The sequence below is a fragment of the Sorex fumeus genome, unplaced genomic scaffold (genome assembly GCF_029834395.1).
Source record: "Sorex fumeus unplaced genomic scaffold, SorFum_2.1 ptg000006l, whole genome shotgun sequence".
NCBI classification, from domain to species: Eukaryota; Metazoa; Chordata; class Mammalia; order Eulipotyphla; family Soricidae; genus Sorex; species Sorex fumeus.
Window position 1 is genome coordinate 12,172,040 of NW_026606063.1, and position 25,461 is coordinate 12,197,500.

The 25,461-nt window shown below is 53.5% G+C and overlaps 1 protein-coding gene across 1 annotated transcript in view; it reads right to left on the minus strand.

Moving 5' to 3' along the window:
• EFR3B (EFR3 homolog B) overlaps positions 1-25,461 on the minus strand; it is a 79,187-nt gene that overhangs the window by 19,319 nt on the left and 34,407 nt on the right. Inside the window, exons 2-7 of the mRNA XM_056123025.1 lie at positions 25,028-25,104; positions 23,468-23,595; positions 20,303-20,453; positions 7,454-7,575; positions 1,623-1,772; positions 328-462 (exon numbers count right to left, since the gene is read on the minus strand). Of these exons, the coding sequence (XP_055979000.1) occupies positions 328-462; positions 1,623-1,772; positions 7,454-7,575; positions 20,303-20,453; positions 23,468-23,595; positions 25,028-25,104 (763 nt within the window). The remainder of the gene's footprint in view (positions 1-327; positions 463-1,622; positions 1,773-7,453; positions 7,576-20,302; positions 20,454-23,467; positions 23,596-25,027; positions 25,105-25,461) is intronic.

Consider the following 25,461-nt stretch of genomic DNA (forward strand, 5'->3'; position numbering starts at 1 on the left):
AAATGTGGGGTGTGAAGGGGATGTGCAAGGTGCTGTGACAGGAGAGGAGAGATAAGGCTGGCGACACCTGAGAGAGACCCAGCCCCTCCCAGAGCCTCAGGTAAGGAAGACGCGCTTGGGTGTGATGAGAGAAGGGAACCAACGGGGACCCCTGCGCAGCCCCGGAACTAGAAGAAGATCAAGGTGCCATCGTAGTGGATGGGAGGAATGAAGCGGGGGCACCTTCCCCCTGCCTCCACCTCCCTCCTAACTGCTCTCGGCCAGTGTGGTAGCTTGTGCTGTCACGGCACAGAGGGTTCCGGGAGATGCTGGGAGGGGAACACTCACATGAGGACCGGCTTGATGGCGTTTTTGATGTTGCCGAAGGCAGCCCGGCCGAGCAGTTCCCGAAGACACCTCTCGGCCAGCTCGGCTGGGTTCTCCTTCTCCTTCTCGGGCGCTTGCAGGGGTGAGGGGGACCGGCTGTGGGAACACACCATGAGTGGGTGAGGTTATTAAGAAAGCTGGGAGCGGGGAGTGGGGTGTCGGCGCCTCTGTGTTCCCCGGGCCCAGATGCGGGGAGATTGTGGGAGAAGGGACCACGTTCCTCTCCTGGAAATCCTGTCGTGCCTCAGCGGTAAAGACCAAAGCAGAGCACCAGAGTCCGGGTGCGGCCAAGTGTCCTCATGCCCAGGGAGGCTTGGAAAGGAAAAGATGGGAGAGGCAGATACCAGGGGAATTCAAAATAAATAAGATAGAGAGGAGGTTGAGGCACAAATGGATGGCAGGGAGATCTGCTCAGGTGTGGTTCTGTGGTACCTGAGTCAAAGGGTGGGCAGAGACCACCAGGGACCAAGCTGGGTTGGGCAGGGAGGTGCTGTTCCAGACATTGCCAGCAGGGGGCATACTGGCTTTGCTCTCAGGCTGCACACACAGCAAGGAGCTTGCATCTTTCACCAGAAAGGGGTGTGTGTGTGTGTGTTTCTTCAACAAGAACTTTCCCTGCAGCCCATGTCCCAGAGGTGAGAACCAGGGCCAGGCACAGATGTATTCCCTGTCTGGTGGGGGTTTCCAGAGAGAAACCCGATGTCTACAACCAGTGTGTGTGTGTGTGTGTCTGTGTGTGTGTGTGTGTGGGGGGGGGGGGGAATCTCAAGGGTCTGAAATACTGGTAGGAAGTGAGGGAGGGAGGAAAATTGCGGGGAACTGGAACCCAGTGCAGCCTTACAAACCTTGGTCCTGCCTGCAGAGACACAAAGGTAACCTGGCTCGTCCTTTGTGTTCTTTTTTTTTTTTTTTTTTGCTTTTTGGGTCACACCTGGCGATGCTCAGGGGTTACTCCTGGCTCATGCACTCAGGAACTGCTCCTGGCGGTGCTCAGGGGACCATATGGGGTGCTGGGAATCGAACCTGTGTCGGTCATGTTGGCTGCGTGCAAGGCAAACGCCCTACCCGCTGTGCTATCACTCCAGCCCCACGTCCTTTGTGTTCTTATCAGCACAGGCTTCCCCCGGAGGCCGGGCCCTGGCTGTCCTTCCTTATGAACCCAGACCTCAGGGCTCCGGCAGGCTGGCGAGGGGCCAGGCCAGGCTCGGGGGAACCGTCAGAGGGCGGGCCGGCTCCCTGGAAGACCGCCTGCTCACCTCTCGGCCTCTTCCACGTGCTGCAGGTTGAAAAGCAGGGAGGGCACGATCTTATCCATGTGCTGGGGCTCCCAGATGTTGGCCTGCAGTTCATCATTCACCGTCTTCCTCACCACCCCTTGGAGCCCTTTGATCCCTGACATTCGGATCCTGCAAGGAAAGCGGTGGGTTGGGGCCAGGAGGTCTCCAGGCCCTGGGGTTCATGGTCCCTGCAGCGAGGGGAGGAGCAGGAGCATCTGGTGGCAAAAGGCAGGAGGGCGGCCCCCATTAGCTCTCCGTGTCGCTCGGCCATCTGGCTGGCTTACGTGCTGGCAGATGGACCCCCGGAAGCGAGTCTTCTCTTCGAAAGACCTGGGCTGCCCCGAACACCCCCTGGGTGGCTTTCACCCTAGGGTGCCCATGCTCCCTGCTCTTGGATCTCACCTCCTCTAGAGTCAGCTGGCTTTGTTCAAGCCTGAGCCTAAGCTAAAGGTCCTCAAAGTGCTGCCAGCTCCTAATGGGGTGTGGGGGTGGGGGGGGGGATTTGGCCTCTGGAGAGGACAAGCAGGCTGAGACACCAGAGGGAATCCCTTTCATGCAACCCTGGTCCCCGCTGAGCTGACCTGGAACTGGCAGGGCACTGTTGAAAGAAGCCCCCAACCCATTTTCAGTTTTCTTTTTTGGTTTTTTTTTTTTTTTTGGAGCTGTGCATGACAGTGCTCAGGGATCACTCCTGGTGGTGTCAGAGGGACCAGGAGGTGTTGGAGATCAAACTAGGGCCCCCTGCATACACATTGTGCTTTGTGCCACTGCTCCATTCCAGAAGGAAACCTTTCTTCTTTTTTTTTTTAAATTGAATCACTGTGAGATACAGATACAAAGCTTTCATGTTTGAGTTTCAGTCATACAATGATTGAACACCTATCCCTCCACCAGTGCACATTCTCCACCACCAATGTCCCCAGTATCCACCCCCCCCCCCAATCCTAACCCTTCCCCTGCCTCTATGGCAGACAATTTCCCCCATACTCTCTCTCTACTTTGGGGCATTATGGTTTGTAATATAGATGCTGAGAGGCCATCACGTTTGGTCCTTTATCTACTTTCAGCACATATCTTCCATCCTGAAGGATCCCCGCAACCATCATTGACTTAGTGATCCCCAGAAAGAAACCTTCTTTACTGGCCATTTCTTTCACGCTGAAGTTTCTAACTTTAATCAAGCATGTTTTCGAATGGCAATATGTGTGAATTAGAGAAAAGTATGCAGAAGATTTACCTGTGTCCCCCACTCAGAGACCACCATTCTGAGTCAATGTCTTTCCTTCCACGCATGACCCATAACAAGAATTATTTTGGGTTCAATTTCCAGGGCTTCCCTAGCATTTTTTCATGGCTTTCCCTTTATCATTAACTGCATAAACATGTACAGTAGCGGCATGAGACACCATCGGAACTGTGTAAACTCGAGCTTCGTTGTTTTTTGTTCCTTTGACCACAACTAACAGTGCCTAGGTTTACTCCTGACTCTGTGCCCAGGGATCACACCTGGCTCAGGGGACAACTTGCAGTGCCAGAGATAGAACCCCAGGTTGGCTACATGCCAAACAGGTGCCTTACCTCTGAACTATCTTTCTGGCCCCATCTTTTTTTCTTTCTTTTATTTTGTTTTTTGCTTTTTGCTTCACACCTGGTGATGCACAGGGGTTACACCTGGCCCATGCACTCAGGAATTACTCCTAGTAGTGCTCGGGGTACTATATGAGATGCTGGGAGTTGAACCCAGCTTGGCCATGTGAAAGGCAAATGCACTACCTGCTATGTTATTGCTACAGCGCCCACCTCCCCCCCCATCTTAATTTATTTCTTTTCTTGGTTTTGGGCCAAACCAAGTGATGCTCAGGGGCTCTCCCCTCAGGAATTACTTCTGGAAGTGCTTGGGAAACCATACGGGATGCTGGGGATTGAACCTGGGTTGGCCACATGCAAAGCAAATGCCCTACCTACCTATCTCTCCAGCAACCCCACACCCCACATTCACACCTCAGTTTCTTAAACTGTGGATTCCAACACCATATGGGGGTTGCATGCTACTTAAAATTTTGTTTTAAAATAAATTTCCTTATGATCCTAAAGAGATAGTACACTAGGTAGGGCATTTGTCTTGCTAGTGGACAACCCTGGTTTGATCTCCAGCACCACATATGGTCCCCTAAGTCCCATCAGGAGTGAGCCCTGAGCACAGAGCAGAGAGTAAGCCCTGAACGCTGCGAGGTGTAGCCCAAAAACAAAAACAAATTTCCTTATGATTAATATCAGTAAATGGTTGGTTTGTTTACCTGTTTAATATTCCTGTCTACCTGGGCTCACTGAGTTTCCTGGGTGAAAAGGTATGGTGAGCAGAAAGTTTTAAAAGTCTTGTTCTAAATGGTCATTTCAGCTGTTTTGACTTTTTTTTTTTTTGCTTTTGTGTTTGAACACTGCAGCTCATTGTGTAAAGCATCTGAGTCCCTTCCAAATTATTTCCCTGAATGGGATTACTGACTAAGAAATGAAAGGCTTCCAATTTTGCTAAATTCCTCTCTGCTCCCTGACACCCCAGCTGTCAGGTTCTGTTCCCTATTCCCTGCACCTGTCTCCGGGCTGGGGTCTCTGAGACCCTCCTCCTTCCTGATGGTTTGATGGCCCTCACATCACGGAGTCCTGTCAGCTCTCACCCTTAAGGGATCAGCATGGTCCAAGAGGCTTTCTGAGTGTTTCTCTGTCACCTGTGTTTTTTAGCTAGAAACGTGCTTATGTGGGAAGGCCCTGAGCCTCACCTGGTGATGGTTGGGGTGATCTAGGTGCCTGACTCTCAGGACCAGGCCCCTGGCAGGAGAACCGGGGCAGGACCACAGGCAAGTTCTCCCCAACATTCCACTGCTTTGAGCCTGGCCCTGGGAAAGCACCTGAGCCAGGACTGGAGAACAAATAAGCGGACGCCAACCCCCTAACCGTGCTTGAATCTGGACTCAGTGCGCCTGGAAACGCCTCGGATGTACAAGGAAACACCCCTAATGCACATAGAAACATCTCAGATGTACAAGGAAACGTTCCTAATGTACATGGAAACATCCCTAATGCACATAGAAACGTCTCCAGTGCACAAGAAAACATCACTAATGGACATGAAACAGCTCTAACGCACACGGAAATGGATCCTTCACGTACACAGAAATGGGTCCCAACATGCTGTCCTCCCGGACCCGCCCCTGGAGTCTGGCTGGCAGGAATCCAGCCCTGGTGGGTGGAACTTCCTGCCCAGGGTTTCCCGGATGCATGGATGTGAGCACAGCTCTCTTCGGCCCCTGATCCCCAGCTTCCTCCAGGAGGCCAAGAGCTCACTGGGCCCTCTCAAGAGAAACTGAAGAACAGGCCTGGTCCGAGGAACCACTTTTGCTGCCTTGTAATGGACTCAGTGACAGCCAGGTCACAGGGCTGCAGAGTTCTGGAAGGGCTGTGAATGAACCACAGGGAGCTCAGGGAAAAGGGGTGCCTGGAAGTTACAGAAAAGAAAGACAACAGGAGGGAAAGAGATGAAGCCGGGACAGCCCTGAGCTGGGGCCTGGGCTGGTGTGCCTGTGTGGCCAGCACTCAGCAGCGTCTGGTCACCAGCAGCCTCGACCTGGTGTCCAGAAACCCTCAGACTGCTGGGACACAGCTGCCCCTGCCCTCCACTGTGGGCGGGGCCGTGTGAGGGAGACCATAGACGCAGTGTGACTGTGGAGAGTGTAAGTGACTTTGCACACGACTGTGCACAGCAGATGTGCTTGTGTGCATAGCTGTGCACGTGATTGTGTGGAGATGTGATTATGTGTGATGTGTGCAGAGTCTATGTAATTACGTGTGCAACTGTGTATGTGAGCATGTGGGGGATAAGTGTGTGTGGTTAGGCACAGGACTGCAGAGTGATTATGTGTACTATTGTGTGCATGACTGTAGTGATTGTGTGTGTGGCTGTGTGCGTGAGTGTAGAGTCTATGTGTGTGGTTGGGTGTTGTGAGGGGTGGCCCTCTGCTCCTCATCCCGGGCCGGCACTTGTCAGGGGTTGTGTCCAGCTCTGGTCTTGACCGACCAGGTGGCACTTCCGGATGTGCCCTTCCTCCACCGCGTCTGTTGCCTGGGAGTTGTTCTGGAGTCTGAGGCCACAGTAGAAACTTAGGGTGCCAGCTGGCCAAGGGGCAGGTACCAAGGAGACGGGGCCTGCAGAGCCCTTCCCAGAGGCCTCAGGAGCCACCCACCTGGGGATGGGCATCAGGGGTCACGTCCCGTGCTGCCCATGCAGACCACCAGTCGGGAAGAGCAAACTCCGGAGGGGCTCCCAGAGGCCCTGACACCTCAGACAGGACACAGAGGCCCCGGGAATTGTGCTGCGGCATCTGAGCTTCTCCTCCTCCTAGACTGGAGTGGATGTCCTGCCAGAACCTCTGTCCCCCCTGGGCACTCTGGAGCCCTCGAGCTTCCTGGGGGCACAGGTGACTGGTCAGGCCCTGCCTTGAATCCTTCTATGCCTCCAGGCACTCACAAGGGCTGAGTCTTTTCTCAGTGAACAGAGATTTGTTTGTCTGTCAGCTTGGAGGTCACCGCTGGCTGTGCTCAGGGGACCATAGTGGGTGTCGAAGATTGAATCTGCTTAGCAGCAGGCAAAGCAAGACCTTATCCTCTGTGCTATCACTCTAGCCCCTCTGTGAGTAGCGTTTAACGAGTTCTGGACCCTGATACTGAGTGTGTAAAAGTCTATTCTGTAACTCAGGATGTTGATCTGCAAGCAGATATTGATTAACAGAATTTGTGATTGTTCTGTTTGGGGGCTATACCAGATGTAGCTTAGGGGCTACGCCCGACTCTGTACTTGGGGGCTGCTCCGAGGGGCTCTCAGGGGTCTGGGGGCAGGGGCAGGGAAGGCTGAGGATGGAACAAGAAGTGCTGAGAGAAAATTCTGTAGAAGGGGCTGAACGCAAGTGAGGGCAAAGAGCGGTGGTGTGGGGGTCCTGGCGGGGAGGGGGGTCGTTGCCATCGGGGTATCTGAGCAGGATGGTCACAGAGGCTGTACACATCCACAGCGGAAGGTCCGAGCTCTGGCAGTGATCCAGGGACTGATGGGGGTGGTGGAGGGGGGAGCGGCGAGGTACCTGTGTGAAGGGGGATGGAGTGGAGGGAATGAAGGGGTGTATCAGGCATGCGCTGCTGAACAAAGGAGCACAGGTAGGTCCGCGTGTGCACATGTGTGCGCGTGTGTGTCTGTGTGCCACAAGTGAGTGTGAGCATGCATGTCCACTGGCTCCCAGTCCCAGGAGGAAGGTCCATCCCCTCCTCCCACCTCCGCTCTTCTCCTCCCCCAGGGCCCTGTCTCTTCAAAAGCAAACGCTGACCAGAGCGAGAGTCCAGTGGAGGGACTGTTTGCATGGTGCACAGCTGACCTGGGATGGCTCCCCGGCATCTCACAGGGTCCCTGCTGTCAGCCCGGAGGGATGCCTGAGCACAGATCAGGAGTGTGCCTGACTGGGTGTGCCCCTTCCAAAAACAAACAAACAAACAAAAAATTCAACCAAACAAAACCAAAACAAGAACCAAGCATGTCCTGGAAGGCTGCTCTGGATGTCCACCTCCCCCCTAAGCGAGGCCCGCAGCGGTCAGCTTGCTCCACCTCCTTCCCCCCCCAAGCCTTTTGCTTTGTTTGTTGGGGGCCACACCTGCTGGTGTTCGAGGGCTCCTGTCTGGGAGCTCAGGGGCCACTTGCATGAGAGGGACCATGCGTTGTGGGGGATGAGACCCGGGGTGCCTGTGTGCTCAGCCTCTGGACTTAGACTCACTTCGTCTTGATTTCCAGGTCGTCGTGGCTGGAGTGGCACATCTCGCTGAAGCGTGACACGAAGAAGTCGTAGCTCCGGTGGTAGGACGGCGTGTCCTCCTCGATGTTGGCGAACTTCACAAACTGTGGAGGAGGAGAGTGAGGAGGGCGTGAGCGGTGACTGTCTCGCTTTTTTTTTGTTTTGCTGGGGGAGGGGGTGTCACACCCAGTGGTGCTCAGGGTTACTCCTGATTCTGTGCTCAGGAATCACTCCTGGCTGTACTCAGGGGACCATATGGGATGCTGGGGATGGAACCCAGGTCAGCCACGTGCAAGGTAAACGTCAGACCTGCTGTGCTATAGCTAATGTCCCACTCCTGGGGGGGGGGGTGTTGCTGGGATCTGGACTTGCCGAACCCCAGAAACATTCCCCAGAGCCACACTTGGCAGGACCCGGTGCTGGTCTGCCTTCCGCTGCACCCCTGGGAGACTCCCTGTCCATCTTTTCCTTTTCTGTCTACTGCACAAGCTTGGAACCACATGCTCTCAGCCTTCCCTGCTGGGTGAGCAGATGGTGGATGAGAAGATGAAGGGGCTCATGGACTCCTGCTCCCTTTCTGCATCCAGAGTGATACCATGCTCATGGCTGAAAGGCTGTCAGGAATAACGCCAGGAATTGCCAGCGCCCAGAACCCCAGAATGCATTGTGGGACAAGAAACCTCTAAAGTAAGGAGTGAAAATGTAGTGCATGCCCAGCACACAAGAGGCCTCGAGTTCGATCCCCTGCACTGCTGGGCTGAGCACTGAAGCACCACTATGACCCAGAGTGGCCCTGGGCCCCCGGGGCAATACTGAGGAGGTCCCTACAAAATGCAATGACATTTTGTTTTTGTTTTTTTTTGTTTTATTTTGTTTTGGGGCTACACTTGGTGATGCTCAGGGGCTACTGCTGGGTCTGCACTCAGGAATCACTACTGGTGGGGTTCTGGGAACCAAATGGGATGCTGGGGATTTATCTGGACCTGCTGTGTGCAAAGCAAGCACCCTACCCAAGCACTGTGCTATCTCTCCAACCTCTGCAATTACATTTATCATTTATTTATTGCTTTTTGGGTCACACCCAGCGATGCTCAGGGGTTACTCCTGGCTCTGCACTCAGGAATTACTCCTGGTGGTGCTCGGGGGACCATATGGGATGCTGGGAATCGAACCTGGGTTGGCTGCGTGTAAGGCAAATGCCCTACCCACTGTGCTATCACTCCAGCCTTGCAATTACATTTTGGTGTTAAGAGTTAGATAAAGAGACTAGAGCGATGGTATGGTGAGTAGGGCATTTGCCTTGCTGCAGCTGACCTGGGTTCGATCCCTAGCTCCTCATATGATTCCCTGAGCATAGCACATCCCTGACCACAGAGCCAGGAGTAAGTCCCCGACCCCCACCAACAAAATTATAATGAGAGTGATAGAGAAGAAAAGTGTCTGCCATAGAGGTAGGTGGAAGTAGGGTGTGGAGGTGGCAAGAGGAAACTGGGGACATTGGTGGTGAAAAACACGCACTGGTGAAGGGATGGGTGTTGGAACATTGTATGACTGAAACACAATGATGAACAGCTTTGTAACTGTGTACCTCACAGTGATTCAATAAACTGTAGCACTGTAGCACTGTCCTCCTGTTATTCATGGATTTGCTCCAGCAGGCCCAGTAACTTCTCCATTGGGATACTTTTGTTACTGTGTTTGGCATATTGAATACCTCAAGGGTAGCTTGCCAGGCTTTGCAGTGCAGGCGAGATACTCTTGGTATCTCCGAGAGGGGCAGAGGAATTGAACCACTGTCACTGACTGGCCACCCTAAAGGCAAACGCTCTACCCACTGTGCTATCGATTCATTAAACAAACAAATAAATACGGTCATGGTCACGGTCCTCCTGTTGTTCATCAATTTGCTCGAGTGGACCCAGTAACATCTCCATCATGAGACTTGTTGTTACTGTGTTTGGCATGTTGAATACGTCACGGGGAGCTTGCCAGGCTTTAGCTTGCCAGGCTTTGTCCTGCGGGAGAGATACTCTCGGTAGCTTGCCAGGCTCTCCGAGAGGGGGAGAGGAATCAAACCCAGCTCGGCCAGGCTGGCTGCATGCAAGGCAAATGCCCTACCACTATGCTATCACTCCAGCCCAAATAAATAAATAAATAAATATTTTTTAAAAAATTAAATTAAAATTTGAGGTGCCCCAGGGGATACTTCTGGCAAACTTGGCCCTACAGGGCCTGCTGATGTGGAGTCACCAGGGCCAGATCTGGTGGTGTCAGCCTGCAAGACACGAGGTCCTGCCTTAGTGTTCATTCTCACCCTGGCCCTTTGAGCAAAATCTTCAAGTTTGCCCTCCTCAGTTCTGTATGTCCTGATTCCCCATGTGCTCAGGAGTTCCAGAAACATCGATCAAAGTGGCCTTTGGCACTATGACCTTCCTCAACCCGCAAAGGCTAGAACTCAGATGAGGCTGACACCAGCCTCCAGCTAAACTTAGGGGTGTTGTGTTCTTCCCATGACAGGACGTTTCCAGGCTGCACTGCCCACAGATAATGCCTGACTGGGTTAGGGTGTCAGTCACTCAGAGGGGACAGGAAGCACTCTGGGCATCTCACTGAAGATTCCCCCCTCGACCTTACTGAGATGTGACCTGGGGGCCAGACTTTCACTTTCGCTTACATCACATCCTCCCTGGGTCCGAGATAAATAATCCCGTCTTTATGACTTCATTTATAGTGCATCCACTTCCAAGATGAGGAACCGCTTACAGCAGTCCTACTGTGGACGCAAGACTACGTACATGTTAGGGAGTTTAGAACAACATGGAGGGGTAGGCATGCTAAAGAGGAGAAACTGTCCCCCACAGACTTGGACACTAACTCTTGGTGACGGAGACCGAAATGGGTGCCAGGAGAGTGAAAACCAGCCCGTTCACTGGCTCACTCAGGAGTTCCCGAGCAAAGGACACTGAGTGTGGCCCACCCTCTGTAGCCTGTCCCAGCTCAGCGTTTATTTCTTCAGATGACTCTAAGTGATAAGGGAAGATTCTCGGTTTACAGACTGAGACAGGAGACCCACAGACCATCTGCCAGGGTGCTGGAGGTATAGCTCAGGTCTCCAGCCCCCAGGTCTGACTCTGCTCCCAGCTTCTCTGGGTGCCATAGGCTGAGTTTAAAGGAGGCTGCTCGGGGGAGCGCGCACAGGGGACATTGTTGGGGAGGAAAAAACAGTGACCAGGGGTGCCCCAAGTTTGATTATGCAGGTAGGTGTGGGCGAGACGGGAGGAAGTACAACCGGAGGAGTGTGGTGTGGGCGTTGGATCCCAAACGAGGGGACACGGGGACCAGTGGAATGACCCGAGGCCCACAGGTCACTGCCAGGGTCTTTGGTGCCCTTTATTCCTCTCCGGCCCCCGTGCCCGCCCTGCACATGTCTGAACAGATTCCTGTCTTTGTGGGACGGGACGTGGAGCAAAGCGCCCTGCATTGAAGTCTCTCCCACCGAAGAAGCATTGGTCTGAAACGCTGGCGAGGGGTGAGCTGTGCAGCTTAGACGGGACACCCACTCGCCACCAAGCCCAATCTCTGCTCTCCGCACAAAGGGTCCCTTTCACTGAATTTTCCCTTTGTTAACTACCACGGATGCATCGGAATTTAGGCGTTTGTCTTTGTCTTGCTTGCACAGCTGACCTTTCACCTTCGTAATGTGAAATGACTTATGTCCTGCTGCCTTGCTGGGCCATATCTGACTCTGCTCGCCCCCGCCTCTGTGCAAAGGGGTCACTCCTGGTGGGGCCTGGGGGACCACAGGAGGTGTGAGAATCGAACCTATGTTGGCTGCCTGCAAGGCAAGACCCCTGCTCACCTTCCCATCTCTCCAGCCCTTGTCCGGACTCCCTTGGCGTAGGGTATCACTGTGGAGAGCTGGCCCCTGGGCTGTCTCCGCACTGGACAGGAGGGGGCACAGACTCCGTGAGCAGTGTCAGGTTCTGGGCTAAGCACCACGGATGAGAAAGACTTTACCTGCTTCCTTCCAGGCTGTTTTTTTTTTCCTTTTTAATTTTATTGAATCACTGTGAGATAGTTATAAGCTTTCGTGTTTGGGTTACAATCACACAGTGATCAAACACCCATCCCTCCACCAGTGCACATTCCCCACCACCAACATCTCCGGCATAACCCCCATTCCGACCCTCCCCCTGCTTCCATGGCAGACATGATTCCCCATAATCGCTCTCTACTTTGGGGCATTTTGGTTTGCAATACAGACCCTGAGAGGTTACCATGTTTGGTCCTTTATCTACTTTCTGTACACATCTCCCATCCCGACTGATTCCTCCAGCCATCTTTTTCTTAGTGATCTCTTCTCTATTCCAGCTGCCTTCTCTCTTTTTTTACTCATGAGGACAGGAATTGAGGCTAACCACTTCCAGGCTCTTTTTAACTCGGTATAAATGAGGCATCTGGTGTCTGGGCCTCGGAGCTGCTGGTCTGCTTGTCCGGGCGCTGGTCTTTATTCAGCACCTTGCTGCTTCTGGTAGAGTCAAACCAGCTGTGGGCAACCAGGACTTAGATGCTGCTCTGACGGCCCTGGGGGCAGCAGGCCACGCCTCTGGGTGCTACACAGTGACGGGGTTCAACCCCCACAGAGCTCTCGGCTGGAGCCCCATTGGGAGCAGCATGGATGGACTGGTGCTCTGGACCTTCACCGTCCACTGATTCTGATGGACTTTCCTCTTGTTCCAAGAGCTGGGAGAGGGGGGCGGGGCGGCGGGGTGGGGGAGGCTAGAAAAAGTTCGAAGGCTGAAGGCGTCTCCTGCTGGGCACTTGGGAGTAGCCTTTTTTTTTTTTCTTTCTTTTTTGGCTTTTTGGGTCATACCCAGTGATGCTCAGGAGTGACTCCTGCCTCTGCGCTCAGGAATGACTCCTGGTGGTGCCTGGGGGACCATATGGGATGCTGGGAATCGAACCCAGGTCGGCGGAGTGCAAGGCAAACGCTCTCCCCGCTGTGCTACCTCTCCAATCCCGGGAGTAGGCTTTTAGCCTCTCCATAAGCTAAAATCCAACCCAACCCAAACCAAACAACCAGGAGCCCCGGGGCGTCAGGAGCAGGGCCCACAGGCGGTGAGTTGGGCTTGTCCGGCTGTGACCCGAGCTATAAGTCACTTCCCCCAGGCTGCCCAGTGAGAGGAGTAACCACAATCTTTCATTTGGGGGTGTTATTTCTGGCCACACCCAGCGGTGCTCAGGAGCTATTCCCCTCACTGGCTACTCCCCCACTGGTGCTCAGGGCTTGCTCCGTGGTGTTGGGGATCATTTGCCAGGGACTAAACCCTGGCCTCCTCCCTAAGCCTCTGAACTCTCTCCTCAACCCCACAACCAATGATTCGAAATGGAAAATTCCATGAAAGCCACCGAGGTCATGTGAGGCTGGACACATGCCTAGGATTTTCTGAAACCCTGAGTGGCATTCCAGAACCCCTCCTCCAGGCTGGCCACCGTGATGATATCTCCTCAGCGATTTCCTGTGGGGGGACCCCTGGGTCTTTTTCCTGTGGCCCTGGGCTCCTCGCATCTCTTCTCTGCTGTCCTGCCTGCCTGAGATTCAGTCTGACTTTTCTTCTCAAAGTTTGATTTTTTTTCCCCTTTGTTGTTTTTTCGGGCCACATCTGGCAGGGCTCAGGGATCACTCCTGGAGGGGCTCTGGGAATTGAACTGGCGCTGGCTGTGTGCAAGGCAATCGCCCGGCCTGCCGCACTACGGCTCCAGCTCTCAAAGTTTTGATGGAATGCTTCTCCTTAGGCAGACCAATGTCTCTACCTCTGCTGGACTCCACAGCCAGGCACCCTGTTCTCTCGTCACCTCTGTGGCTCTGGACAAGTGGAGTGACTTGGAATGATTTGTTTTTGTTTGTTTTGTTTTGGGGCCACACTCAGTGGTGTTCAGGTCTTACTCCTGGCTCTGTGCTCAGGGATCACTCCTGGTGGGCTCAGGGGACCATATGTGGTGCCCAGAATTGAACCCGGCTTGCTTGTGTGCGTGGCAAGCACCCTATCTGCTGTCCAATTGCTCTGGCCCGGAATGACTTCTAAACTGTGGTTATTTTCTCATCTGTAAAGAGCGGACACCAGGGCATCTGCCAAGGGGTGGCGGCATTGGCAGGATTCCATGTGGAGACACAGCGGAGACACTAGCATAGTGGCCACCAGCTCCGACCTTGGGCTCAGGGCAGGGGGACGGGTCCCATAAATCACAGTGAAGGAGCCCTGATGGGTTGTGTAGGTAGCGTCCTCCCAAAATGGCACTTGGGAGTCGTGGAGAGAATGGAGTGAGTGGCATCCCCACACCGCCTTGACAAGCTGTGGCCCCTGCTGGGGTGGGATGGCACAGAGGGCAGGGCAGCCGGAAGCTGGCAGCCGCCCCCACCGCCCAACTCCAGCCGAGGCTCAGCACAAGCTCAGTTGCTTTGACACAGCTGAACCCCAACTCCTCTGCCACTAGGAGGCTGATCTGGGCAAGTGACTCAAGTTCCCTGCTCCTGAGTCATCCCAGCTGCAAAGGAGCCCTTGTCTGCCATGACTGGCACCCCCGTGGCTGCCGCTGCCCCCCCCCGCATGTCCGGTGGCTGTCTGTGACCCCTCAAGGAGATCCCACTGGGCCAGGCTGTCTCTGAAACCGCTTGGTCCAGCCTGACCTTTCCACCCCTTCCCCACCTCACGGCGAATTCACTTCTGTCAAAGGGCTGGCATTGAAATGCTAGCCGTGGAAGGCCCAAGAGTGTGAAATAATGAAGTTGAGATGTTTTGTTTCGTGGTTTTAAAGACACAGCCGTGATGAGGGAGGCCTGTCTCCTTAGCAACACACAGCAGCATCTGGACATGTGACAGTCGAAAGGCCATGGGTGCTGCTAAGGTCACTGTTCCAGACCCAAGGTTCAGCTGGTGACAGAACAAAGGCTCAAGCTTGCAGTGTGAAAAAAATAGATAAAAAGTGTGAGAGCGAGAGTGTGTGCGAGAGAGAGAGAGAGAGAGAGAGAGAGAGAGAGAGAGAGAAGGGAGAGAGACTGAGACAGAGAGAGGAGACAGAGACAGACAGAGACAGAGAGAGAGGAGAGGGAGGGAGGAAAGAGGGAGAGAGACAGAGAGACAGAGAGACAGAGAGAGAGGAGAGGGAGGAAGAGAGACAGAGAGAGACAGAAAGAGGAGACAGAGAGACAGAGAGAGGGGAGGGAGAGAGACAGAGAGAGAGAGGAGAGGGAGGAAGAGAGACAGAGAGAGACAGAAAGAGGAGACAGAGAGAGACAGAGAGAAGAGACAGAGAGACAGAGAGAGCGAGGGAAGGAGAGGGAGGGAGGGAGGAAGGAGAGAGAGAGAGGCAGAGAGAGGAGACAGAGAGAGAGACAGAGAGAGTGAGCTCAGTTCTCTGGGCTGGGAGCAGGATTTGAGCTGTCTGGGCCCTGCAGCACCAACTGCAGCTGGCCCAGCAGAACTGAGCTCCTCTGTACCACGGCCCTGGCACCCATGAGCCTGCGCTCTGCCAGCTCTCCAGGGCACGAGCAGCGCTGCATCCTCAGGTCCTCGCACCCAACCACCGGCCTGCTTTGCTGAGAAACACAAGGGAGACCCCAGGACCTCCTGAGCACCGCTTGGGAGCCCCCCCCCCCCCATGCCTCCGACCAAAAGAAACTGGAAGAGCCAATGATACTGCCAAGGGGGAGGCACTGAGTGAGGAAAGGGGGCTCAGGGCTTGCAGAACGCAGGCATTGGGGGGCTGTGAAGGGGGAGACCCAGGAGGGAAGTGATATCAGAGCCTGGGGCTGCTGTAATCGTGAGCGCCATGCAGGGACTGAGAATCCCATGCAGGGACTGAAGCGTGACTTCACAGGTGTGGGGACTGGCTGTCTGCAAGGCCAGGCTCCAGGGAGCAGGGCTTCTTGGATTTTTTGTAACATCCCCTCCAGACAGGACTTCCTGTCTCCAGCCCCCCGTCTCTTGCCCCACTCCATCTCCAAGGCCAACTTCCCTTTATTTCTTTGGTCTGTTTGTTTTTGAACCACACCTGGCGGAGCTCAGGGCTGATTCCTAACTCTGTGCTCAGGGATCACTCCTGGAAGGGCTCCGGGGGAACGTGGGTGGTGCCCGGGATGGGACCTGGGCATGCTGTGTGTGAGGCAAGCGCCCTCCCCACTGTCCCATCATTCCACCCGTGCCGCAGCCTTTTCAAGCTCTTCTCTGTGCTTCTGCTTCTGTCCTCAGCCCTGTCTGTCTCACCTGCCCCCGGACGTTCTAGAGGACACCTGCGAGTACTCTAGAGGCCCCCCGAGAGCATGGGATTCCCTGTCTCAGGACCCTTACCTCCATTAGTCTGGCTGACCTGTTAGGCTGGGGACTGACACTTGACCTCTTTGGGGGACCACAAATCACTGAATGGGAAGGGCTGACGGGGGAAGATGTGATGGGAGACTAATCATGGGAGAAACGGACGTCATATAAAGATAAAGACGGTTTTTGAAATCGGGCCCAGAGAAGGTCCTGACACACCCCCACCCCCAGCTGCTCCAGTGACCCCCCAGCCTGGCATGCAGTAGCCCTATCTTCCAGCACCCCTGCATGGCCCCTGGCTGTCCTGTAAGCTGGGCTTGCGGCTGGGTCTTTCCCTGCTGCGTTGCCACCTCGGCTCTAGGAGGCATCTAGGGGACACTCAGAGACCAATAAGCCCTGCCCTGACCCTCCCTGCTGCCCCCTGCAATCCCCCCCCCCCCCCGCCTCCCCAAATACAAATAGGAAAAATAAGATGGGTTTGGGGCTGGAGCGATAGCACAGCAGGTAGGGCATTTGCCTTGCATGCGGATGACACGGCTGACCCGAGTTTGATTCCTCCGCCCCTCTCCGAGAGCCTGGCAAGCTACCGAGAGTATCTTGCCCGCATGGCAGAGCCTGGCAAGCTACCCGTGACTTATTCCATATGCCAAACACAGTAACAAGTCTCACAATGTTACTGGGCCCTCTCGAACAAATCGATGTACAATGGGAGGACAGTGACAGTGACAGTGACAGGATGGGTTTGCAGCCATTCTGACTGCAAAGGCAAAAGGGCTCCCTCACTGAGGGGAGGGCTGGCTGCCACCTGTCGCCTGAGATGCACCGAGGACACAGGCACGTGTCTCCGAGCTGGCGCTCCTGAAAGCTCCCAGGATACCCTGTAAAGTGTCTTCCAACATCCCAGGAATCTTTCGTGTCTAGGGAAGAGGCTGCAGACAGGCCAGCAGGGCGGGGCCCCTGAGGCGCAGGCAGGCAATGCAGACTTCAGGGCACAGAGCAAGGCCAGGCCAGTGGCAGGAGATGACGCAGGAAGGGGTGGGGCCAGGCAAGAGTCCTCCATCCCACACAGGCACAGAGCCCAACACCGTCTCGAAAGTTAGCAGAGAGAGACGATTTGGAAACTATTACAGGAACTTGGATTTGAACTAAATATTAAAATATAGAGCAGGGGGCTGGGGAGGTAGCTGCAAGGGCTGGAGCGCGTGAGAGCCAAGGATTTGATCCCCAACGCCACCTGGTCCCCGGAGCGCCACAGGGAGTGACCCCAAAGCCACCCACCCAGCCAGAAACACACACACACACACACACACACACACACACACACGGGAATGATTGTTACTTCTGTCAGATGACCTAAATGGATTTGATCCATAATGCCACCTGGTCCCGGGAGCGCCATAGGGAGTGACCCCAAAGCCACCCAGCCAGCCAGAAACACACACACACACACACACACACACACACACACACGGAATGATTGTTACTTCTGTCAGATGACCTAAATGGATTTGATCCATAATGCCACCTGGTCCCGGGAGCGCCATAGGGAGTGACCCCAAAGCCACCCAGCCAGCCAGAAACACACACACACACACACACACACACACACACACACACAGAGGAATGATCGTTACTTCTGTCAGATGACCTAAATGGATTTGATCCCCAACCCACCTGGTCCCGGAGTGCCACAGGAAGTGACCCCAAAGCCACCCAGCCAGCCAGAAACACACACACACACACACACACACACACACACACACACACACACACACAGGAATGATTTGACTTAAAAGTATTTTTTGTGACCTTGGAGAATGTATTCTTTTCTTGTTTCTTTGTTTAATCTTACACAGGAAGAGATCTGTTTTGGTTTTGTTTTACTTCTTTGGGGCACACCCAGCAGTGCTCAGGGCTTACTCCTGGCTCTGCTCTCGAGGGTCACTGCTGATAGGGCTTTGGGAACCATACGGGGTTCCGGGAATTGATCTGGGGTCGGCCATGTGCAAGGCCAGTGCTTTTGAACCCCACCCCCGTGTGCTCTTTCTAGCCCCTAGCCTGGCTGCCTCGCTGCGTCCTCAGGGACACAGGCAGAGGGGCTGAACGATCATCATCAAAGCCAGCCCCACAAACCCAGATGATAATTCTTTGGCTTTCCTTTTCTGGACTGAGGAATCCAACAAATCGAGGGTGCCAGGTGAGCTAACTGGCCTTTCCCTTCTTCCTGGTCTATCAAGATCCTGGCAGCCAACCTGACATGCACGCAAACGTGGCAAGTTTCCATGAGCAGTGTCAAAACGGGTCTGGGTCTGGCCGCTGAAGGAAGTGCTCCGGGACCCCACCGGCCCTACCAAGCCTCAGAGCCTTCTGTGAAACCAGACGCCTAAGGTGACGGCAAATGCAGCAGGGCTGAGCCAAGGACACCACTCCTCGCTCATCAGTGGGGAGGCTGGAGCACGTCCCGGGCTTGGGGAACCGGAAGGAGCACGTGGGGGAGAGGGAGGCACAAGAAGTCTGTGTCCACGAGGTACCAGGGCCCTACAGGCTGGTCTGGCTAAATTCGCCTCTAGCGGCCCTTCCTTACATAATCTTGCCTGCCAGTGACTCCCCAGTTGTGTGATTACTCATCACAGCCCAGGCATGATTCACCAACGCGGCAGAACGTGGGGATTGGCAGGAAGGGGCTGTTGAAGGCTGTGTCCAGCAAAACACCACCCCCGACCCCCACCTGGCCAGGGACAGTCCAGAGTTGGCAGCCCCTGCTTCCGGCTCTCCCACCAGGAGGCACCCGGGGATGCAGGGTGACTGGCTTCTCTTCCGTGCCAACGTGCTCTAGACACCGGTTCTCTCACCCAGGACAAGAGGCAAGGGAGCTGAAGCCGTTGCCGGGGCAACCTGACGAAAGACTTCACCCTTGGCTCCTGTACGGGTAATCTGTCAAAGACAGCTGGCTCTGGGAGCCGGGAGAGGAGGAATGAGTTGTTTGTCTGGGTCCTTGACACTCAACATGAGAGACTTATGGTTGATTTCCAGGGAACATGGGCAATACCTGGCAACTATGGGGTCAGGCCGGGACCTGGAGGCCAGGGGGAAACTTCCCTGATGTGATAGCTGCAAACGAGATGCCCATGGGGACTTGCGTGAGAGATGCCGTAAGTGGGGGAGGAAGGGCAGGTGTGGGTCCTCGCTCACTAGAGCTGGACTTCCCAAAGCATCGATGGCCTCCTCTGGCAAAGCCACACCCTCCTCAGACAGCCAGGCTGGCATGATGGGCCCGAATTAATACGAGTGACTCGTAGCACCGAAGCAAAGGGGTGGTGACCAGCTGGAGAAGGAAAGAACCAGCCCCCGATCTTTCCACACATCTGGTGCTCCTATCTTGCAGATACCAACTTATTTTCTCTTCCACAGACAAGCTTTCCCAGCATGCCCTGTGGAGCCAGGGGCTGAGCTGTGGGGGCCATGGGCACCCCCCGCCCTTAAATACCTGCTTGACTTTCCATCTAGTTTACTTCTACTGGAAATGATTGAAATAATTTAAGGGAGAAATTCCTTGTTAAATCTTTCTGTAGCTATATAGATATATATATAGTGGTGAGTTTGCAGGGAATACACCAGAACGACTAACTCACAGGCTCTAAAAATGGGCAGTTTCATTTTCAAATGATTTTGTTCATCATGAGTTTTTATATCTGTTAGATCCTTCTGCATCTTACCCCTTCTCTTTCTCTCTGAAAACTGAGGACTCTCTGGGGTGAGGAAAAGCTTCAACAGACCAGCCTGAGGCATCTAGTTTGGGGATGTGACCATCTCTCCCTAGCAGAAACTGCCCGCTCATTTTCTTGGGTCTGACTGGGCCAACCAGAGCCTTAAGAGCACTTTGAACTGAGAAGGACCCCAGGCCCCTGGCCGGGCAGTGCTGGCCACTGGCAACAGAGCCCTTTTTGACCTCTGTCCTCTTTGCTCTTCATCACCAAACTATACACACATCCGGATGGCATTTCTCCACATTTGCAGTACCGTGATGCATATTTTTTGTATGATACTCAATTTTGCATGCTCGCCATTCCCCCCTTATGAATATGCATGAGTTTCCTGAAAACTACTAAAACTACTAGACTATGTATGAGTCGTGATGTCATTCTATTACTGCTGGGCATAAAATCACTCTTGACTCCCCCTCTTTAAAGCTGTTCTCCAGTCCGTGCTAGAGGACACCCTTCCCAACTTAAGTTGTTTCATTGCCAATCCCTTTTCTAGTCTGTTTGTTCCTGCTTTTTTTTCTCTGGGTGATATTCGTAATGCTGAAGTTAATGTTTCTTTAAATTTTTAATAACCAAAACCACCATTTTATCGTGCCCCCTTGGAAACAAGTGCGTCACTAAGGCTAGTTGGGAGCTGTGTTTTGGAATGAACATCAAAATAGGAACCATAGTTGCAAGGCAGACCAGAAGCCCTGCCCTGGGCCCAGGACCGGAAGTCCACTCTCTCCAGCCCTTGGCTCGAAATTTCTTACCGAGTTGGTGCCCAGAATCTGCAGGTTGGGCTTCTCTGACTCCAGCAGCTTGGCTACCATCTTGAGGAAGCTCTCCACGAAGAGGTTGATGCTCTGGCAGTGGCAGGCCATGAGCAGCTGGTCCAGCGCCTCCATGGCAATGCACACATACCTGGAGAAGCCAAGAACTGTGGTCACTCACTCGTCCTCACATCTACCCCACCCCCCACTCTGGTGGGGAGGGCAGTGGACCAAGAGGCTCTCACACAGGCTGCGCACAAGTGCCTGCTCCACTCAGCCTGAAACCAGAAAGAAGGAGAGCAGAAAGAGAGGCTGGAACAAACGCATCCGCCCATCGGAGCGCAGAGGAAGGGGCTCACCACTTTTGGAGCAGACTCAAGGGAGTGGGCTGAGGCCCAGAGGAACCAACTCTGGCCCAAACGCAGTGTGACCAGGAGCCCTCCTTGATTAAGTCAAGCACGAAGGCACACACAGGCGAAGCTCCCAACTTGTCAGTGCAGGGGTATTGGCAGAAGCCCTTCGAGGTACAGAGCCCAGAGTACCTTAGACATGACAAACACAGGAGATCCCCACTAAAGGGATAGTAAGAAATGCCATAAGTCATGACTGGTGTCCCATGAGAATCCCAAAAGACAATGATTGGCTCTGGTGGGGAAGAAGAAAAACTTTAGGAAGAAGTTTAAATGGAATATGAGAGAAATTCAGAGGCAGTCCATCGGCTCAAGAATATAACATAAAGATGTAGTATAGGGGCCTCGGTGGGTGACTTTAACATGGCAGGTGGATGGCCCCAGTTGCATCCTGGACATCACACAGTCCCCTGAGCACCACTGGGCAGAGCTCTGGTGGCCCCTGGGCACCATAGAGCCCAAGTGCCACCAGGGGCCCTGCACCCCAATCAAAACAACAGACTTTGTCAGCTTCTGCTTGGAGAGCTCAGTTCTCTGTGGAGGGGTTCTCTGTGCAGCAGCATGGCTGAGTATCGCCGTCTTCCTGGGGCACAGCTCATGGAGGAGAGCATAGCTGGATCTTTTTCCCCCTCCTGACTAAGAAGGCGCTCCCTGCCAACTGCAATTTCTCAACAGCAGAATTCTCCTCAGACCTAAAACTGAGTGAAAACCTTTGGAAACAACATCCTGTGGTGAACGGCTGCCTAATTGCATCAACCTTTCCCACGGATAACTAAATAAAAGCTTCATTATATTTCAAACTCAGTTCTCACATGTTCTGTCCTTTCATCACAATTCTGCTTTTAGGAGCAGCAAAAAAAAAAAAAAAGTGTGTGTAGGGCTGAGCGTTTCATACCTGACAACCCTTTCGATCACTTCGAAACACCAGTCTCATTTTTCTTGCTTTTTTTTCTTCTCCCTGCTAAAAATAGCCAAGCCTCCCAAACTAACCTTGGGGGGACAACGCCCAGTTACCCTGGTGGCTGCTTCCTTCTTTCAGATGCCCAGAACCGTGGCAAAAATCAAATTCCCAACTGAGAAGTGAGATGTTGTAGCTAATCGTTAGGCCATGTATACAGTGAAACACTCTGTGTTTCAATGATCTGAGGCATGTTATATGGAGAGTATGTTTATAAACACTGGTTTTATCTCTAGATCCCATTTCACAGAGGGCTTAAACCTTTAATTAAACATTATATTTCCACACTGATGTTACCTTTATTACTTTGTTTTTTTGAATCACATCTGGCAGTGCTCAGGGACTACTCCTGGCTCTGCACTTGGGCATTGCTTCTGCTGGTGCTCAGGGGAGCCATGTGGTGGCAGGGATCAAACCCAGTCTCCTGCACGCAGAGCCCATGCTGAAGCCCTGTGGGTTACCTCTCCTCTCTGAAACTTGAGAGTTTTTTTCATGCGGGGCACACCCAGATGGTCCTGTTATTATTTGAAGAAACACCATCACAAACAGCTCTGGATATAAAGCTAGATTAAATTTCAGATCGATTCCCTGGGATGGCAGGATAGAAATGTAATTACTAGGCCAAAGGGAATGAGTGTTTCTGGTTGTTTTTTTCTTGTCTTTGTTTCTGTTTTTGGACCACACCAAGGGGTGCCTAGGGCCGACTCCTGGCTTTGCGCTTAGGGATCACTTCTGGCGGACTCAGGGGACCAGTTGTGGGGTCAAGCTCAGGTCGGCTGCTTGCAAGGCAAGAACCCTACCTGCTGTACAATCTCTCTGGACCCAGGATGAGGACTTTTGAAGCTTTGACATGTATTTCAAATTGCCCCCTACCCCCAGTAACATAAGGGTTTGACTCCTTCATAATATATATATTATATTTTATACATGCATATAATATATATTTAACCATACTTCTTTTTTTATTGTCTTCAATATTTCACGGGTTCTTTTTTTGACATCAAAAATACTTAAATTTTTAAACAGTTAAATCAATTGATAAGTCTTTTTTTTATTATTTTTCTCTCCTCTAAATATAGCAAGACCTTCCCTCCCAGACGAATAAATATTTCACTCAACTGTTTGGCTCCCGGGCAACTCCCCAGTCCTGCCTTCTCTCTTGGACTGGTTCCTCAGTTCTCAGTTCTCAGTTCCTCTGGTTCCTCCGTGGTGTCAGGCAGTGGGGTGCATGAGCTGGGCTGCAAGCGTGGCACATTCTGGACTAACTGTTCACAGTTCAGACATATGTGAAGGCTTCTGGCTAAAGAAACCAGGCCTTGGGGGCTGGAGCGATAGCACAGTGGGTAGGGTGTTTGCCTTGCACGCGGCCGGCCCGGGTTCGATCCCCAGCATCCCATATGGTCCCCTGAGCACCGCCAGGAGTGATTCCTGAGTGCAGAGCCAGGAGTAACCCCTGTGCATCGCTGGGTGTGACCCAAAAAGCAAAAATAAAATAAAATAAAATAAAATAAAAATAAAGAAATCGAGCCTTAACACAGTTAAGGCCAAAAGACCCAGTTCTAGGAAGCTAACACTCCCTTCCCAAAAACTGACCACAGTGTCCAGTATGGGAAGTCCAGATGGAACCACACGCGCTCCCTGAACCGCAGGCCCTGTTTGCCCAGTCTGCTCGACAATCCTGTCTGATGTCATTTTCCTGCAAGGACACTGTCTCATTCCACCAGTATAATATTGCTTCCGTGTCTTTCTGCCCGCCCCCGCTCCCACCCCCACCCCTGACCGTGCCTGTGCACTCACCCGTATCGATGGCGCCCCACGTCCCGGATGAGTCTCTCAGACAGGTAGGCGCCAATGCGATCCAGCTTCTCCGGTGCTGACAGGGCATAGAAGGTCAGTTTCTCCATGTTGGTCTTCACCAGGCCATCCTGTGATACACAGACCACATTGCTCACGGGCCTGATTGGCTGGTGGGGGCTCACTCATGTCTACTGGTGGGTCGGAATTCAGTGGGGCTAAGATTGGCATAGAACCTCTCGGGTGTGGGCCTGACAATAGGGGTTTCTGGGGATACAGATGGTCAAAACCAAGTTCTGGAGCTAGAGTACAGTGGGCTGGGTGCTTGCCTTACATGTGGTTGACCCAGGTTTGATCCCAGGTAATGTATAGAAGCCCCTCCACCCCGCCCCAGCCAGGAGTGAGCCCTGAGCAATGACCGGTATGGCCCCCAAACAGAAAAAAGACAAAACAAAACAAAAAGAACTTACAACTCAGCCCTATGCAGGCTAGCTTGAAGTAACAACAGCTGACGAAATGCAGCGTACCCAAGTATGCATGGCCTGTGGGTCTCTATGGTACACAGATGGAGTGTGCTTACCCATGAAGGTACCCATCCATATATATACACGTATATGTATTTGCTGCATTCATACATTGCGGTGTGCATGCGCTAATCAATGGCCAGGCTTCACTGAGGGTGACTCAGAACTGACTATCCTGGATGGGGCCGGGGATGTAGTTAGGGGTAGAACTCACTCTTTGCAAGTAGGGCTCAAACCCCCAGTATTGCCAAACAATACATAAAATGTAAAAAAAGTCCCCATGGGGCTCGGGAGATAGCCCTGAGAGACATATTTGCATGCAAGAGGCCTGGGTGTAATCTCCCGCCCTGCATGGTTCCACTCCACTTGCTCTCGCACTCTCCAAAATCAACAAGTAAATAAAGTGACCGTGGTCGCTATGCTTGGTGAAGCATTGAGTGTGCTGATGTTGCAACCTGCCTTGTACTGTGCTACAGGTAGAAGATTCCTGAAGCTCAGTGAGAAAGCATGTGCTTGGACCCTGACTTTGATCCCTGGCCTCCAAACCCAGGCTGGTCATCCAATAGCAAGAGGTTCTGCAGCGACCTGGGGAACTGTCCCGAGGCCGCCAGAGTCCTCCAAGCCCCGGCCCCTGAGCTGTCCCTGCCTGAGTGCCCTCAGTTCTGTCGCTGTCACGTTGCCCAGATTCCAGCATGAGAATGTAGCCTGGCAACACAGCTGGAAGCGAGCAGCCAGGCACCCAGATGGTGCCCACAGATGCCAGAGGGGACTGCGGAGGGCAGGGGGACCAGGCACTTAAAGCCAGATGCAGGGAGGTGAGTGACAGCAGAAAATGCCACCAAGACGTGGATCTGCAGCACAGAGAAGGATCATTCCAGAGAAGCGCATCAGGATGCCACAGCTGTGGCTGACAGCACACCTGAGGTGACCTCCAGAGCTAACTGTGGAGGCCCAGCAGCGTGGCCAGCGGCCGTCCTTCCCCACCCAGCAGGCCTTGAGCCTCCAGTGGGGAGGGTCAGAGTCAGCCAGACACACCCACCTCGGGGTCTTCGGGGAAGATGTTGTCCACCAGCCGCTTGTACCTGGGGCGAAGGGCGCCGCAGCAGCCGCACACACCTGGAACGGCAGGGAGAGGCCCATGAGCAAAGTGCCCTGCAGGGCCCGGGAGCCTTAGAGCTGCCAGCCCCAAGCAGCTAGCTCCCAGAGCTCTCTCTCCAGCAGGCTACAAGAGGGGCAAGGTGGTGCTTCCCAGCCTCGTCTCTGCTCCGACCTGTTCATTCTCTGCCCCTCAATCCCCTCCACCTCCTCTCTGGGGCCGTTTCCATTAGCGAAGGTTACGTGAAACTAGGATAAATTAACATCGCCATGAATTATTAACACCAGCGAATGCATCAACCAAGCGGCACCACCGTGGGTGGGTCAGGTCAGGGCGGGGAGTCTGCAGGGCTCGACGCCGACACCCACCTCCCGGAG